Raw genomic sequence first — 17,066 nt, forward strand, 5'->3', positions numbered from 1 at the left:
CGGCGCCGCGTCGTTCAACATAATTACTGGACTCTCACGTTTCGCTCTCTGTGAAATAGTGCAGCATGGTTACACGATTACTGGGTGTGAGTCTATGGTTGATCGGCAGGGTTTGCGAGCGTATCCGTCTCCTTCGCTCCCTTCTTCACGCACGTCCACTCATCATCTGGTCGCCACATGTCTCGTTGGAAGATGAGGTACTGCCGCGAGACAAGACCTTGTCAGTTCAAGAGGTCGCAAAGATAGAGGTTCAAGACGCGCACCTCTGTCACCTCCTCGGGGGCCTCGTGCGATCCCGTTCCGACGAGTCGGCCTCGCGCGTCCCTGATTTCGAGACTCTACAACCGTATTGAGGTCGTCAGCAGATGCTCCAAACAATGAACAAGAGCAGGGTGACTAACCTGCTCAGTGACGAATCGCACGGCGAGTTGTCCCACTGGCTCATCCTTCTTGAACAGCTCTTGCTCGCGCGCACACACGACCGACTGCTTGACGACCTTGTGCAACTTCCAACTCATGCGCAAGCCTTGCAACTTGCCTGTTCGTTGCGCCTTGAGCGAATCAAGCACGACGCTCGCAACGAACGGTCGAGCGCGTTCGTAGTTTCCGCTGAGGGAATAACGAAACATGAGTGTCAGAATTTGGGTTGCGAGACACGAGAGGAAGACTCACGTCGCAAGAGCTTGGTTCGTCACTTGGTAGGTGGCTAACGCTCGTTCTTCAAACGACTTGAACCAATCTTTGCCCAACAGTTTCTTCCACCGACGTTGACTGGCGAGAGAAGAGAGCTTGTGAGCTTTTTCCAGACGAATTGCAATCAGGGTTCCGTTTGGGTAATACTCACACCCAGAGCGACATGCCCTGATTCGACAAATCGAACCACATATATTTGAGCCGCAGCTTGACTCCCGATCCCGAAGGTAGTTGCCGGCCTTGAACGGGCGGAACATGGTTCGCTGAAAGGGCCACCGGCAGCATTAGCCCAACTCGACAGAAGTCGCAAGCTCCGATCATGACTGTTCCAAACTCACCGATGATAGGGATCGTCGTCATCTGCACAGGTTCGAGGAGACGAGCGTGAGCAAGAGAGAGCGATCGAGACGGCAGGGCAAGTGGACTCACGGAGCCCATGTTTTGCTTCATCCTGCCTGCCTTCTCTGCCATCCTGAGCTGCTTCTTCTGGAGCGCTTCCATGTCGGCGGGCGAAGTGGCATAGCTGCGGTGTTGAAGGACAGAAGAAGATCCAGAAAATGGCACCGCAGCTGAACGCGCGAGCAAGGCTGCAGGTTGCGCCTGCCGCACAGCTCGGATCGCGAGAGGCTGGAATGCTTGCATCGGTGTCGAAGCTGCTGTTGTGAGACGACGCGACCTGGAGAACTGAACTTCGGAACAAATCATGATCGATTGTTCGGGATCAACAGCATAAATTGGTCACTTCTCTCAACCGCCCAGCACCGACAGTCACGATGCTGCGGGAAAGTTCTGCGCGACCGCTACTCTGGGCAGCTCTCGGAGCGGTGCTCGCCCGGTACTTGCCGTACTTGGGTTTAGCCATTTCGGCTGCATCGTTGGTCTCGTCCTTCTTGAACACTGCTCGACACCAGGCCATGCAGAGTCCTGAACGAACTCAGGTGAGTATACTTCATCGGCGAGCGAGCGCGAGACAAGCGACTCGGGAGGCAGATCGAGGCTCCCCTCCCCACTCGGCTGTGCGCGAGCTTGACGGTCCATGCTTGAACAGGCGAAAGGCGCCGGAGCTTCTCTCGTCTCTTACCGCTACAAGATTGCCCCACCCGAATGCGATCACCACGGTCGGTTGTTTGGCGGCGAATTACTAAAGTTGATTGATGTCTCCGCCGGCCTCATCGCAGCGAGGCATTGCGGCGGCCCTTGTCTCACCATCTCGGTCGATCGCGTCATCTTCCTGCAGGAGGTCAAGGTTGGAGATGTCATCCACATCTCGAGCGCGGTCAACCGAGCATGGGGCAGGCGAGTCGGTTTCCCTTTCGTCCGTCGGTGCGTTTTCTCCGTCTTAAATCCGCGTGCTGGTCCACAGCTCGATGGAGATTGGTGTGCGAGTCATGAAGGAGAATGTGAAGGATCCGCTCAACCCAGAAACATACTGCTGCCATGGTGAGCCGTCCCGTCTCATCTCTCTCGGTTGGACTCTCTGGCAGGTTGCTTAGGCATCTCGCTCGTCTCGCCAGCGTACCTCACGTTCGTCGCAAAACCTACTCTCCCTCCTCCCGCCGGTCCCATCCTCGCGATGGCCGATTTTATCGGAATGACGATTCCACCGAAACCGAAACGAGCGCAACTTCCCGCCGTCACTCCCTCGACTCTGCTCGAGCAGAAACGATACTTGCTCGCCGGTCGACGTCGAGCACACCGAATCAAGAACGCGAAAGAGACAGACGCGCTCCTGTCCTCGTACCGCTCGTTTGTCGATGATCTCGAAAGTCGACGTCGGCTTGAGGCTCAGGCACCGTCGCCGAATGAGGACGAACTGGTGCAGCAGCTACAGGAAGAGATTCTCCTTGAGGCATACATGAGAGGCGACCCGGACGTTCGGGTCGATGGGCATGAAGTGGTCGGGTCGATCGAAGGCTACATGTCAGAAGTCAGGGTCTCGAAGAGCGTCCTCGAGAAGGCAGCTATCAAACGGGGACATGGCGGATGGGTCAAGATCCCTCTTCCAGATGAAGAGGTCGTCAGCCGCAATGTCGGACATTCCACCACGTTTGCTGGGTCGGGAACCAAGGAGAAGAGTCCGGTGGTGCCGATGACCATCGACTTTGCTGACACTCTATGCATGGTGAGTTGCCAGAGTCTTTTTGCGCATGGTCATTCCCTTACCGACAGACTCTGTTGGCAGTGCCTCTGGATCGTTCGACCCCAACACTGCAACTCGAAGAACATCCTGTTCGGCGGGACCTTGATGCGTTGGGTTGAGGAAGTGAGCTCGATTGCTGCTCGTCGGATTTCGCCACACGCGGCGTGGTCCTCGGCAGCGATCGATGGCCTCACGTTCAAGCTCGCGGTTGAGCCCGGGTGGGTCGTCTACTGTCGAGCTGCGGTTGTCAAAGTTTGGGACTCTTCGATCGAAGTGGCAGTCACCGTCACCTGTGGTCCGTTGACTTGTGCCTCTCGATTGTTTTCACTCCTAGCTCACAACTTGTCATTTTTCAGAGGATCGCAATTCTGCGACACCCAGGATCCGCCCGGTCTCGGACTCTCTCTTCACACTCGTGAGTTTCGCTCATAGTGACGTGCACTCTACTCGCGCTCATGCATCGCGTTCTCACCTGAACAGGTCGCAATCGATCCGCTGAACGGCCGACCTTTGCGCGGATCTCTGCGGCAGGTACGTGTACCAGAAGGGCCCGCGTCTGAGATTGCCTCCGGATCAGACAAGCGCAGGGAAGACCGCTTGCTGGATAAGCGTGTCTTGCAGCAGTGAGTGACTCACGCTCGCTCCCCGGAAAGGCTACGAGCTTGACCTGACGCGTGCCGAGTTCTCTAGGGTTTATGCCTAAGGACGTGTATGGATTGCATGAACCGGGCCACTGCAATGCAGTCTCGCTCAGAGGTTGGTAGGGCGTATTGTGAAGAGGAACCGCTTGTGATTCTTCAGTGATTCTCGTCACTCGTGCATGATTGCATAATACCAGTTTTCTTGGAGCATGATGGCCTCACAGCTGAGCTTCCTTGGCCAGCGCTGAGAAGGTATAGCTTGGGAGCAAACCTCAAGAACAGGTCGGAGCTCGCTCAAAGCTCGCTGTCCTATATAGCCTATCCAGCGTGTGCGACTGCAGGTATCCGCTATCTCATGTGCCATACTGCTGAGACAGGTTCACGATCGAACATAAAGCAGGGTTGTGCGCTGAGTTTTCGACGTAACACTTGACACATTGGTAGTCGAGTACACCCGTTTGCACTGGGGCCCAAGCCTGCAAGTTGACGTTCATTGCGTGTTGAGGCTGCGAACTCGATCTCGAGCACTCGAACAACAATCTGCGAGATGTCCGGTGACGAAATCCGGACGCAAGCTTCGGTATGACAGGCGCGCTGTTGTCGTCGTCCGCTCTTCTTCTCTCTTCATCCTTTGGTCTCCACTTCACCTTCGCCCAATCAGAAATGTAGGCAGCTACAACCGTGCCCCGCCAGTCTGAGAGGCTGACCTGATCGTGCTCCGCTCGCTCGCTTTCTACCTCTTTCTCCGCGCTGTAACGTCATCTGTCTCGTCTTCGGTTTCCCGTTCGAGCTACCAGCACGTACGTGTGGGTATTCGAACAGATGGTTCGACCAGTCCTTACACGCGGTCCTCTCCTGACTTAGGTGTTTACGGTTACAGTTCACCGAATGTCAAACTCTACGAACGCTCCTGCCTCCAAGACGACCGCTGCTGCGAGTCTCGCGCTCAAGCGAGCGACCAAGACTATGCCAGGTAGCAAGAGTGGGAAGAAACCCGAAAAGACAACGAGGAAGAAGAAGCGCGTCGAGAGCTAGTCCGTTCTCGTACTGGTTTTCCGCGGACACATTTTGACGCTGGTGATCTCACGTTGAAGCTTCTTCGTAGCCAAAGCTACATTTACAGGGTCCTCAAGCAAGTTCACCCCGATACCGGTGCGTCCAGGAAGGCAATGGCAGTCATGGAATCTTTCGTACATGACCTCTTTGAACGTATTGGTAAGCACCCCGCGGGTTCCTGTACCCATCAAGATATTAAGAATTCACTCAAAAGACTGCTCGTTCACACAGCTGCCGAAGCGGCCGTGCTCGCCAAATACACCAAGCGTGCGACCTTGACTTCAAGGGAGGTCCAGACCGCAACCCGCTTGATCCTGCCCGGAGAGCTCGCGAAACATGCCGTCTCGGAAGGCACAAAAGGTGAGTGACAGAGTGATGGAAGAACTGGAGACCAGCCCGGAAGAACTGGAGACCAGCCCCGGGCGTGCTGCAGCCTCTACAACCTGCGGTCCGTGCGCTCATCGGACCTCCTTCTTAATGTGCAGCTGTTGCCAAGTTCCAGACCAACGTCGAGAAGTTCTCCACTAGCAAGAAGTAGTCGAGCAGTAGTCACTTCAAAGTCCTGGCTTTACGCTTGAATCGATTCCGTGAACAGATCTGACCGAACCGAAGCTCGATTCTTCTTTTCTCCAACGAACCGAGCGCTCTTTCGCTTGTGAAATGTTTGTACTGTCTTTTGTGAAGTGCCTTGTAAAAACCCGTTCTGTGCTTGACTTTCTGTCGCGACGATGTTTGGCTACCTAAACAGCAGCTGCAGCGAACGCATGTCTGCTTTTTTGCTTATGAGCAACTATCGCTGCGATCCAAAGAGCGCCATGCACCTTGAGGGCTAATGTAGACAAAGCTCTTTTCAAACGGAGGGAGGTGTCGAGGATTTCTTCAGAACATGTCGAATACAGGCAGTCGGCTGTCAACATGCTTGATAACCTATAAATTATGCCTACCAAGCATCAGTCCTCGATGGTCTAGTGGTTATGATTCGGCTCTCTCACAGCCGCGAGCGGGGTTCGATTCCCCGTCGGGGAAATCTGTTGGCAATTCTGATTCGCCTCTTCTCTTTTGCCGCTTCCTCCAGGCAAGGCCCTTTTTTTGCTCTGAGGACCTACCAACAGCTACATGTCCGACCGAGCCCGGGGAACAGAATTTTTGATCAGTCTTGCCAATGCCACTCATCATTCTTGCATTGCTTCCCGCGATACACGAAGCGACGAAACAGGCAAGCTAGACTCATTGACGAGAGAAATTGCAAGCTACCACTGCAGGGGCGTATACGACAGAACGACAACAAGTCTACAGACTATGTGCAACATAACAAAACAAAATTACATTCGGTTGAACGCGCTGCTCATGAAGAGGCATTCGGAGAGCCTCTGAACCGGAACGCGAGCAGCTTTGGATTGGTGATGATCACTGGAGACGAAGATCCTTCATGAAGGTGAAGCGGGGCCATGTCATCTGAAAGGAATGGAGAAGTCGAGGACGATTTGCGACGTTTCGGCGACGGACACGAATCGTCCGCAACGAGCCTGGCTGTCTGGGCTTTCCCTTCGCTGGGTGCTGGCTTCGTCCCTGATGTACGATTCGTCGGGCGTGGAGAGAGCGGAATGCGAGAATTGTCTGCGAGGGAAGCTTTGCGAGGGGAGGATCTGCCAGCAAGCGGTTTCTCGCGCGAAGGGGGACGGCACGTCGTATCGGGAGTCGGTTTCGAAGGTCGCACATCCGTCTTGGGTCGTGGAGTCTGGTGCAAGCAAAATCGGCGGTCAATCAGCTACGAGTTTGTGGACAAGGGATAGCGTGTTTCGACTTACTCGCGTCGAAGACGAGTTCTGCAGCATAAACTTGGCACGCCAACTTGCGGCGACAGTCTTGACTGCAGCAGCTGCTTCGACATCCTCATCTGACTCTTCGATCTGCGTCGGACTCGGCCTCTTGCCTTTTCCCTTGACACTGGATCTTATGGGTTCATCAGGTCGAATCTCGACCGACGGTTTTGTCTTCGATCTCGACAAGAATGGCTTCTTCTCCTGGGAAAAAGTCGAGATTGTCTGCACCGGTCGCGAGCCTTCTCGAGGAGGGCGGGAGATTGAAGCGGTCGGTCGAGGTGTCGAAGTATCGGGATCGTTGTCCTCCGAGTTCGTCAGATCTATGGGATCGGAGGACAGCTCGATGAATTCTGTTTTCGCAGCGTTGATCGCGGTACCGGCGCTTTTCTCGATCTTGATGCGGTTTGGCGGTGTAGGGCCTTGGTTCGGAGCCGCAAATGCCGTAGCAATGGTCAAACCGCGATTGCGAGGAAGAGGCGACGATGGGCGCGCAACCGGAGGGCTACTGAGATTGGGGTCGTCCCACCCCGCATCGGCATGTGCGCTCGAGACGGGACTGCTGACAGCTGGACCGTCTTCAGATTCTAGAAGGGGAGTTTCTGCGACAGGCGTGATGGCTCGAGCTTGAGCTCTCTGAGCAGGTGTGGCGAGAGGCGAAGAGAGGCAGATGTCCAGCGAGGGCGAATGAGGAGATGAATCGTCTTCGTCGTCTGGAGTAGCTGCGTCTCGCTCGGTCGCGTCTGCCAATCCTAATCCATGACCGTCGGCACCTGCATCTGCTCCGACTCGCATCTCGACTTCGCACAGAGCCATCTCGGCGTCTTCATCCTCCCCCTCTTCTTGTTGCAACGCCTGCCGCTCTTGCTCAAGGATGATCATGTCTAGCTCCTCGTCGGCCAGCGCCTCGTCGACTTTTTCTGGCGCCTTGACACTGCTGATCTTGACTTCGCTCGATCCGATCTTAGTAGAGCTTCCGAAGAACTTGCTCTTCCTCTGCGGTGAAGCGACTTTCGCTTTATTGTTGTTTTCCTTGGCCTCACCCGTGACGAGCCGCGCCTTGTCACGACTCGCACCTTGTTTGACTGTATTGGACCCAGAGGGAGTTGCAGGTGCGCGACTGAAGAAACTGAGGATTGAGGCGGCACCTTTCGCAGGTTGCACCGGGTCCTTAGGTGAAGGTTTCGAAGGGCCTTTGCCACGATAAAAGCTAGAAGTTGCAGGGGAAGGCTTGTAAGTCGTGCGCTGATTCGTCTGTGCTCACAAAAACCGATCAGCGTGACGCTGGTCGAGCCGAAAGATAAGGGACCTCACGGTTTTTGCAAAGGAATCAGGCATGAGGTCGATCATGGCGACTTTCGACAATGGGTCAATGTCGCCGTTCGCGACCCCGCGAGCATACTCGACATCGAGTTCACTACGATCGCGATTTCCCGTCAGTATCCAGCCAGGGTCTTGAGACTTTCGGCGGTTTCGTGCTCACGCGCCGACGAAAGGCATATCTGCGGCACTCTTGCCTGATGGCAGAGGGCAGAAGTGTACGAGTTGGCGATGGACAGGGTCGAAGACGCGTTGATGTTGGAACGTAAGCTCGGCTCGCTCGAATCCGACGAGGTAGTCGCGGGGAACCGTGAGGTTGCCTTCGAGGCGAACGAATTGCACGACCTGGAGCATCGAGAGCTAGTCAAGCCATTGATCTCGCACGACGAGATATTTAGGTGGATGGTTTTAGTGCCTACCTTCTCCGCCGTCTTGTATTTGCGCATGAGTCTGTACGCTGTCTTGAGGCCCAACCCGACGATACTCTCGAGGTAATCGCAACCGGACAAGATGGCCATCTGTCGAAACTCTTTGTCGCTCCAATCGCTGAAGTTGTACTCGCGACACGACGAGAAATCGTCTCGAGCGATCGAAACGCAATTGCCTTCGCCATCGAGCTTGAACAGGACGTTCTTGCACCCAAACACGAGCAAGTCGGAATCTTCCGTGATGATGCCGTCGACCAGTCCGCATTTCTCGAGGTAGGCGAGCTGTGGATCTGCTTCGTAAGGTGCGACCACATACTGCAAAAAACGTGAACGAGCGTTTGTCAATGCACTTTTCAGCTGGCAGACATGCGCACCATCGAAGGAGTCATCGTACCTGAATTCCTTCTTGCCGCAGAGCCTTTTGCGATTTCCAACGGTTTCAAAAGAACGCATTTCATTCCTGAATCGTCACAGTAGCGGGGGTACAGATCGGCAAAGCTCACCTTGATCAATTGGTACGCCATCGCAGGGGTAACATCGACCGCTTTCACGAACGCGTCTCTCGCTTGGGTCGCTTTGCCTTCGGCCAACAACGCATTCCCTCTCGCGAGCGCTTCGGTCCGCTTCCTGCGTAAAATTTTTCCCGTTACCAGCCGCTGCACACAGCGGAGTTTTTGGTTGTGCAACTCACTTTTCTCGATCCTCTTCGGTACCCATTTTGGAAGGCAACAAGCCTCCGTCGAACACGACGAACGGGGTCACGCCGAAATACCTCAACATTCGGATCTTGTTCATCGCATAGTTGACGTATCTGGACGATTCATCACAACGCTGGTCCCCGATCAGTACATTGAGCGAGCGAGATTCAAGGGAGGGTTGCAAGAGACCATTCGTACTTGATCGTCGGTTTGCCCAACGCGAGTTCTTGAGCGCATCCATACGCGCCTCGATGTAACCACACCTGCAACCAAACCCCGCGAGTTGACAATGAGCAGCGAATCCTGAAGTTGAGGGAAAGATGAGACTCACGTAGGCGTCCACCGCGAGTGTCTTGTCCTTCCACTCCTTGACATGGCACGGTTTGGCGATCTCTTTCAGCAGTGGCAGCAGTCCACTGATACCCATGATCCGCCGCTCGGGGAAGCGGACGAGTTGTCGGAAGCTCTTCCGGAGAGAGCGAGGAGGCAAAGTCAAAACAGACCCCGGCTCGGGGGCGGACGCGCGGTCCCTATGCGCGTTCGAGCGCGTCGCAAGTATTTTTCTGCTCTTTTTCAGAATATCAGACTCTCGCTGTGGAAAGCGGTAACAATATTCTTTATTTCTTTGATAATGTGAAACGGAGCTATCATGGACAAAAAAGGGGGAGAGAAACCAAATTGGAGCCTGATCAGAAGTTCAAACGACCTGCACCGTACATTTTCGTTCCTACTGCAATTCGACATAGTTGGCTGAGATGTTCCAGTCGAGAGCGTCAGCAACTTGTTCGACTCCGTCAGAAGAAAACGGAGGACAACGTACCGGGGAACACTCCGACGGCTCCAGTCTCGTTCGTACCTTGCCACCACTCGTCCGAGACGAATTCAATTTGGGTGATTCTCTGACCCTCGGTGAACGCTACATTCAACGAAACCAAATGTCAGTATTTGAATCTTGGCGGAGGAAAAATCCATGGGCTGAGATAATCGCAATGGAGAGATGGAAACCCGTACAGATCTCGCCTTCCTCGGCCATATCGTAATCGTAAAGCGCAACGGCATGGTGACCGACATCCTCTGAGACAATACGACGTACCGTGTGACCAACGGTCAGTGGTGAATCCGCTTTCTTTCGGATCGAGATCTGGGTACTCACCTTGCTCGGGTTCAGGCTCGACCGCAGTGGCGGCGGGCATAGGCGGCGCCGGAGGTGCCGGAGGAGGGGGAGGCGCAGGAGGAGCAGGGGGAGGAGGCGGGGCAGGGGGAGCAGGGGGAGCAGCGGGAGCAGCAGGAGCAGGTGGCGGCGGAGGAGGAGGAGGAGGAGGAGGGGGAGGAGGAGGTGGGGGAGGAGGCGGGGGAGGAGGGGGAGCCGCGCTCTCAGCTGCAGGCTCGATAGCCCCTCCTTTCTCGGCTGGATCCTGCTCTTGCTTTGGGGGTTCGTCCTGATCTTCTTGGATCAATTCGACATAGTTCGCTGAGACAGCAACAGGATCAACCGAGAACGTTAGTGGCCATGCAGACGCCCTCGAGACAACGGGGAGAGGAAACAGCCTCACAAGGGAACAGACCCTCTTTGGTCGAATCAATGCCTCTCGCGGACCACCACCCTTCGTCGATCATTTCGACTCCTTCGAGGATCTCGCCTTCGACGAGGTCCATCTCGTTCTCCTCGTCGCGCGTGTACTCGAACAAGACTCGAGCTATCGGTGGCACCCAGTTAGTCAAAACGAGGGAAACTACATTGGGCACAAGCTCGTGAGCACTGACCTCTTTGACCCGACTGAGCATGGCGTGGAGGAAGGTCGCCAAGATGGAGCTTCTCGACTTGCTCCTCGATCGGCTGTTCTTCCTGAGAGTATTCTGGTGGAGCTTGTTCATCAGGTTCGGCTTTGTCCTCGTGTTCGTCCTCTTGCTGGCTCTCGAGCGCGCTATTGACGGCGAGTGCTCCGATTCCGGCCGCTGCGACTCCAGCGACTCCAGCACCGACACCAAGGGTCGCTCCCGCTGCGAGGCCTAGCGCGGCGGTACCTCCGATCGCCGCGGTTGCGCGCGACGTCGTACTCGAAGTCGCCGCGAGGGATTGAGCATCCTCCTCTTCGCGTTGCTTCTTGGCCAACGCTTGTCGTTCACTCCAGGTCAACTTCTTCTCGCCTGCCGCTGGGCCCGAAGGAGCCGCTGGGGTAGTAGTCGAAGAGGACGAGATCGACTCTTGCCATCGGTTGCCGAGCTTGCCCGGTTTGCCGAGAGAGACGGGAGTGTAGGAAGTACCAATTGGGCCCGGTCGATCGGGGATCTGTTCTGAAGCTCGTACCGATGGCGCCGAGGCTGCTGGCGTGGGAGTCTGTGCCGGAGCCGGAGGAGGGGTGGGTGCAGAGGGAGCGGGTGCGGGTTTCGGTGGCGGCGGGGCAAAGTCGTTGCCGGACGAGGACGCACCTCCGAATCGAGGAGTAGGGGCACTCGAGGGGACATTGACAGCTCCCGATCTGATGTCGGCAAGCTCGTTCTTTTTGGAAACGTAGGACGTGCCGACGGGAGTCGGGGGCGCTGCAGGTTTCGACTGAGTGATCTCAGGACGACCGATCGGTACATAGCTCGACGACTGGGTGTTCAGAAGGAGGTCAGTCAAGAGATGCGCTAGACCAGTGCTGTGCGAGACAGGAAGAGTTGGAAAGCGTACGACGGGCTTTGGCGCCTGAAACTTTTGAGCGGGCTCATTGTGAACCGAGTAGCGAGCTCCCGACGAGTCTGAAACTTTCTTGATGATGTTTTTCGGGATGACGTCCCCCTCTGAACGGGCTTGGATCGTGACATGCGCGCTGTAAATGCGAACACGATTTCAGCGGGCGCTTCGAGCGAGACTGCGAGACGGAGACTGGCTGCTGACCCCGAGAGGTGCCTAGCGACAGTGGCCGAATGAGACGGGAAGAGACCCTTGCGGGCGTCGGGAACGCCCTCTCCGAGCTACAAGTCTCCGGATGTCAGATCGTGTTGGCAAGACGAGCGACTGTAGCAGAGACGGACCCATGCAATCAAGACAAACTTGTCGAGTTTCGTGTTTGGGTCCTTGACGCGCACGAACGCGAACTGGACGCGACCATCGTTGAACTCGTCTTCGAGTTCGTCGAGACCACCCGAGCCTAGAGCGAGTACACAGCAATCAGCGGTGCTTGACGTAGCAGCGCATGTTCGGGCATATTACCTTTCGTTGCGAACTTGAGTTCTGACGCTACTCCTGCGGAGACGAGGGTGTACAGGGCCCAGTCGGTCGACTCTGGAGTGCAAGCGAGTTAGCAGCGTGTTGGCGATCCGACTCCGCTAGGGGAGTGCGACCCCCACTCGGGCGGTCTCGTCATCGACGTCAAGGAACGAGACAAGCGTACGGCCAGAGAGCACCTCGCGGTACGCATCGAGCAGGCCCGGCTGATTCAGCTGGACAGACATGCTGGACGAGGCGGACGCGTGATAGGTGCGAGTACGGTGAGAGAGACAGCGAGGTGCAAAGGTCGACGCAAGTTGCAAACTGCGCAAGTTCCGCGGCAGGTGGACTCGTCGATCTATTCCCGAGATTTATACAAAGACGTGCTGGTAATTGTACGCCTACAGTGCACCTAAATCACTCGAGTCGGGAGAGAGCAGCGAATCCGATCAGGTCGGGCGCGCTGCCGCATTCAACGACCACCTGCGGACGCGTCTCCCACGCCTACCTCACATCGTGGAGAGCCCGACGCGTGCTCCATCGACTCGCCGAGATGGCTCCGACGTCGTCGTCGAAACAGCTCGACCTGCCTGCTGTCTCGTTCTCGATGCTGCCTGTTGATCAGCACGACCCGCCGTCGCTCGCCCACCAGCCCCAGTTTCTCCCTTTCGGCTACAACGATGGCAGGGAGTGGCATGCCTACCGCGAGTGCGCCCACAGTGCTCACGAAGGCGGAGGACGGTACCTGCGATGGCTGCGTGAGTCGCCTCGCCCTCGCCCTCGCCGCGACGCGTCCTGCCTGGTACTGACTCGCTCGTAACGACCTGAACAGAGCCACTCGAATCTGAGCTCGCGAAGCAGGTCGAGTACGACATGGACGAGCATGGCAAGTCGTTCTCGAGCTGTTCCCCACGTACCCTCGCACTCGCCCGGACTGATCCATTCCTATGGACCCATCCAGACAAAGTGTGGCTCGACACGCTCAACGCAGATCGCAAGAAGGAAGCGCTCCCACCGATTGCGTACGAAGTGTTCGAAATCATCATGGACAAACTCGAGAAAGAGTGGTTCGACCTCGTGAGCACCGAACCTTTGATCCCCACGATTATGCCCGACATGCCACTGATCCCGTCAATTACGTGCTGTAGACCAAGTCGATCCCGAAAAAATCGAACGCGATCCCATCCGAGAACGAAAAGTGCGCCATTTGCGACGATGGCGAGTGTGAGAATTCGAACGCGATCGTCTTTTGTGATGGGTGCAACCTCGCAGTTCATCAAGGTACGCACCAAAGACGTTTGGCTTTGTACGGGAGCAGGTTTGGACTGATTTCGAGCTCGAGCAGACTGCTACGGCGTGCCGTACATCCCAGAGGGACAATGGCTGTGCCGCAAATGCACCGTCTCGCCAGACAAACCGGTTGTACGCTCCTTCCTTCCTTCTAACTAGCCACAGTCTTGAATTCGGCTATTGCCTCTCGGTACAGGATTGCGTTTTCTGCCCTTATCGATTCGGGGCGTTCAAGCAGACCACGACCGGTCATTGGGGCCACTTGCTCTGCGCAATCTGGATTCCAGAGACTGGTGTTAGCAACACGGTTTACATGGAACCAATCGACGGCGTTGAGAATGTACCAAAATCGAGATGGAAACTGGTACGTTGCCTGGGTTCCTATGTATTATCTGTCGACCACTGATGATCACGCGAATTGCTAGAACTGCTACCTTTGCAAGAAGAAGCTCGGAGCGTGCATTCAATGCAGCAACAGGAATTGCTACACGGCCTACCATGTCACCTGTGCGCGCGAATTTGGGCTCGAAGTCAGGATGAAGCAACCAGGCACGAACAGTTCCGGACCTGGAGGCGACCTCAAGAGCTACTGCGACAAGCATGGCCAAGTACAGGTACGAACATTTCTCTCCGAATTTCCCAACACAGCAGACGACCTGACGCAGATCACTCGGATCCGGCAATAGTGGGAGCAGTTCTCTCAGTCTCGAGCGGCAGTACCGTCATCCACTCGAATCCCTGCGATTCCACATCCGGGCCTTCAACCGCATTTCTCCCATCCGGCTCTCCCGCCCCTGGCTTCGACTTCTTCGCTTCCGCCACCTCTCAAAGCTAGTACCTCGTCTCATGTTCTCCCTCTCGCTTCCTCCAAATCGCTTCGATCGAAAAAGACCCACCTGTCTCCGATCAAACAGACTCCCTTGATCCCCAACTACATCTCTGAACGGATCATGGCATACATTGCGAGGATCAAAGGGTTGACCGGCAAGAAAGAAGTCTTGAGTAGCGTATGCCGGTACTGGAGCTTGAAGCGCGAAGGCAGGAGAGGTGCCCCTCTGCTCAAACGGATCCACCTCGAAGTGAGCGACATTTCCTCGATTCTATCTTTCTCTTTTGACCACTCTCCCAAAAACGAGAACTGACCACGCAAATAACTCGTCATGTGCTACCAGCCTTGGACCGCTTCGGCGACATCCCGACTACAATCCGATTCGGATCGGGCGGCGAAACTCGAACTGATCAAGCTATTGCGCACCGACCTCGAGAAAGTTCGGATCTTGACCGAACAGGTGCGCAAACGCGAGAAGAAGAAGCTCGAGAGACTCAACTGGATCAAACGAAGTGTGCTCGACGAGTTTGTGTGGGCAAAGGAGACGAGACTGAAAGAGGCACTCAAAGAAATCATCGCGTGAGATTTAGATGATTCTCCAGTTTCGGAACCCTTTTTTCCCCCCTTGAGGGTATTCGTACTGACACCGAGCACGTCGCTCGAGGTGCAGTTGGGACCGTCAGCAGTATTTTTTAAACGCAGTCGACCCCGAACTCGTGCCAGATTATCACGACATTATTACAACCCCGATGCACTGGTCGGAGATGCAGACGAAGCTCGATCGACACGAGTACACGACTGCACAACAATTCGCCGTACGTGATTGTCTCTTGACATGCGCGCCATCTAGCTCCGAGGGAGCTTCAGGAACGAACAAGGGGTTCTGACAAAGTGGTTTGTATTGACTGCAGAACGATGCCATGTTGGTCATGAACAACGCCCAACAGTACAACAAACCTTCCTCACCGATCCATCGTCAGGCCGTCAAGATTCTTGAAAAACTCGAACCGCTCTTGTCGGCGCTCGTCAAAGACCTCGACGATCCGAACTCGGCGGTTTCGACCCGGGAACGACTCGCACCTCAATTATTGCTCGAAGTGCTGCCGGAAGAGCAAGAAGAGAAAGGGGAGGATCGACAGGGTGTCGCGGTCGTGGACGAGTTTGACCGCATATGGTACGACGTCGAGGATCCGTTCGGAGACAAGCAAGAACGAGAAGAGGAAGCTGAACGGGAACGAGTCAGGATCGCGCAAGCGGAACAAGAAGCACGGGACAAGGCCGAGAAGGAGCAAGAGGAGCGCAAACTCGAACAAGAGAGGATCGAGCGGCATCAACTTGAGAGAGCGGAAAAGGTCGAGAGGTCGAGGCAGAAGGAACGGGATCGCAAAGCGAGGAAGAGAGAGGAGGACAAACTGAAAAAGGAGAAGGAACTGCAGGCTAGAATCAGGAGGAAGGAAGCCAAGGCGAAAGCAAAGGCAGAAGCGGCAGAGGCGGAAGGAGGTAAAGAGAAGGAGACAAAGGACGAAGCGGAGAACGTTGAGCCGATGATTCAGGAGGGGACCGCCGAGACCAGAGGCGGCACGAAGAGGAAGGCAGTCGATCCTCTGGTCGAGAATTCGAAAACGGCTAAAGCCCAAATTCTGGCCAAGAAGGCCAAGATCGAAAAGGACGGTTCTGGGTCTGCGACTACTGCTTCTTCAAAGCCCGACGCTACTGCTCAACCCGACGAGGATCTGAGCGCTGAGGCTTCCATCAGCAATCGCGATTCTTTCAAGCTTTTCGAAACAGGGTATACTCGCAATCAATGGTTCGCCTCTGTTTACTAGGCACTGACCCTCATTCTGTACAGATGGGTTCTTCCGGAGGGTGCGTCCAGGCGGAAACCGGGTAAGATGATCCTTTTCCTAGAAAACTCCCTTGCACCGAGTACTGACTGGACCGCCACCACTTCCCAGTCACGCCAGCAACGACTACTATCGCTCTGCCTGAAACGGCAACGCCCGTAGCATCGAATTCACAAACGTCGAAGCCGGTACCCGCTGCGAAGGCCGCTCCAGCCAAACCTAAGTCAGCAGCTCCGGCTTCGAGCGCAAGCGATCTCAAAGCATCGCCGAGCAAGGGATCTGTACCGCTGCGCGAGTGGCAAGCTGCGATTGCAAAATTTGCAGATCGAGTGGCTGTCACCGACGAAACGGATCTTTCAGATGGTGAGCCAAGTTTCCTCCGACATCGTGTCTCTCTGCGCACAAGGCATTGACATGCGTTCGTACGTCTCTAGGAGTGCTCGTCTGGCATCGATTTGGTGGCGGGAGCCATCCGTTCTATCCAGCAGAGATCGCCGATCCCGATGGACCCGACATGCCTAAATCACTTGCCGCCGCTCGCCCCAAGACTGCCGCACTCCGTGTCCCGCTCCTGTACTTTGACGAGACTCGTTCGGGGTCAGTCGCGACGATAGTCATTCGAGAACCTAGTGCACGGTACTGACAACAAGTCGCTGACCAGCGCATGGGCACTGCGCTCGGAACTCAAGCTGTTGGGCGAGGACAAAGAGTTTGATCGACTCATGATAAACCCGCTTGCGGTCAGGTTCTACGCGAAGAGTAAGAAACCGAAACCGCAAAAGTACTTTGAAGACTACGGTGAACGCCTGGTGAGTTGCTCTCGTTCTGATTCGCACGGGTTATCGAGGATCCTAATAGCAACTACGACGCGCCTGGATGCTTCACAGGCCGAAGCATACGAGTTTGCAATGTCCGTCGTTGAGGTGGACGGAGATACGACGACCTCCAAGAAGAAGCGAGCGCCTGCAAAAGCTAAGGTCAAAAAGGCGATCACAAGCAAAGCGAAAGCCAAGTAGGCTATGTACCGCTCTGTGCAAAAGGCAGAAAGAATGAAAGAAACGTGAAATAGCGCTTGATGTCTGAGGTTTTTCTGTGTTCAGTGCCAGTCGTGCTT

At 55.5% G+C, this 17,066-nt stretch overlaps 6 protein-coding genes across 6 annotated transcripts; 3 read left to right on the forward strand and 3 right to left on the reverse strand.

The window, feature by feature from the left end:
- Positions 1–92: 92 nt before the first annotated feature.
- Positions 93–1,335, reverse strand: JCM15063_003857 (uncharacterized protein; the record flags this gene model as incomplete). The annotated part of the gene is made up of 7 exons (XM_076676901.1): positions 93–200; positions 264–338; positions 402–609; positions 673–771; positions 845–956; positions 1,032–1,053; positions 1,123–1,335. The coding sequence occupies 7 exons, from the start codon at positions 1,333–1,335 to the stop codon at positions 93–95; spliced, it is 837 nt and encodes a 278-aa protein (XP_076535883.1).
- Positions 1,336–1,466: 131 nt separating this feature from the next.
- JCM15063_003858 (acyl-CoA thioesterase) lies at positions 1,467–3,536 on the forward strand (the record flags this gene model as incomplete). Its single annotated transcript, XM_076676902.1, has 8 exons — positions 1,467–1,631; positions 1,742–1,989; positions 2,057–2,133; positions 2,208–2,815; positions 2,876–3,128; positions 3,190–3,248; positions 3,314–3,456; positions 3,524–3,536. 8 exons carry the CDS (start codon positions 1,467–1,469, stop codon positions 3,534–3,536), a joined length of 1,566 nt encoding a protein of 521 aa, XP_076535884.1.
- Positions 3,537–4,362: 826 nt separating this feature from the next.
- JCM15063_003859 (histone H2B family protein) lies at positions 4,363–5,068 on the forward strand (the record flags this gene model as incomplete). Its single annotated transcript, XM_076676903.1, has 4 exons — positions 4,363–4,508; positions 4,580–4,689; positions 4,762–4,890; positions 5,016–5,068. 4 exons carry the CDS (start codon positions 4,363–4,365, stop codon positions 5,066–5,068), a joined length of 438 nt encoding a protein of 145 aa, XP_076535885.1.
- An 807-nt stretch (positions 5,069–5,875) lies between these two features.
- Positions 5,876–9,223, reverse strand: JCM15063_003860 (uncharacterized protein; the record flags this gene model as incomplete). The annotated part of the gene is made up of 10 exons (XM_076676904.1): positions 5,876–6,268; positions 6,339–7,604; positions 7,665–7,767; positions 7,834–8,015; positions 8,090–8,413; positions 8,493–8,516; positions 8,602–8,725; positions 8,790–8,909; positions 8,995–9,059; positions 9,128–9,223. The coding sequence occupies 10 exons, from the start codon at positions 9,221–9,223 to the stop codon at positions 5,876–5,878; spliced, it is 2,697 nt and encodes an 898-aa protein (XP_076535886.1).
- Positions 9,224–9,523: 300 nt separating this feature from the next.
- JCM15063_003861 (uncharacterized protein) lies at positions 9,524–12,234 on the reverse strand (the record flags this gene model as incomplete). Its single annotated transcript, XM_076676905.1, has 11 exons — positions 9,524–9,546; positions 9,617–9,712; positions 9,808–9,870; positions 9,950–10,267; positions 10,350–10,493; positions 10,561–11,392; positions 11,471–11,609; positions 11,678–11,754; positions 11,815–11,930; positions 11,993–12,064; positions 12,174–12,234. 11 exons carry the CDS (start codon positions 12,232–12,234, stop codon positions 9,524–9,526), a joined length of 1,941 nt encoding a protein of 646 aa, XP_076535887.1.
- A 308-nt stretch (positions 12,235–12,542) lies between these two features.
- On the forward strand, positions 12,543–16,968 carry JCM15063_003862 (uncharacterized protein; the record flags this gene model as incomplete). The annotated part of the gene is made up of 16 exons (XM_076676906.1): positions 12,543–12,747; positions 12,822–12,875; positions 12,951–13,066; positions 13,138–13,270; positions 13,335–13,411; positions 13,476–13,643; positions 13,705–13,893; positions 13,966–14,358; positions 14,452–14,687; positions 14,779–14,923; positions 15,020–15,897; positions 15,958–15,995; positions 16,064–16,315; positions 16,387–16,549; positions 16,614–16,761; positions 16,840–16,968. 16 exons carry the CDS (start codon positions 12,543–12,545, stop codon positions 16,966–16,968), a joined length of 3,324 nt encoding a protein of 1,107 aa, XP_076535888.1.
- Positions 16,969–17,066: the final 98 nt, after the last annotated feature.

Source organism: Sporobolomyces koalae (genome assembly GCF_050403365.1).
Source record: "Sporobolomyces koalae JCM15063 DNA, S_koalae_JCM15063T_v1_ctg6, whole genome shotgun sequence".
NCBI lineage: Eukaryota > Fungi > Basidiomycota > Microbotryomycetes > Sporidiobolales > Sporidiobolaceae > Sporobolomyces > Sporobolomyces koalae.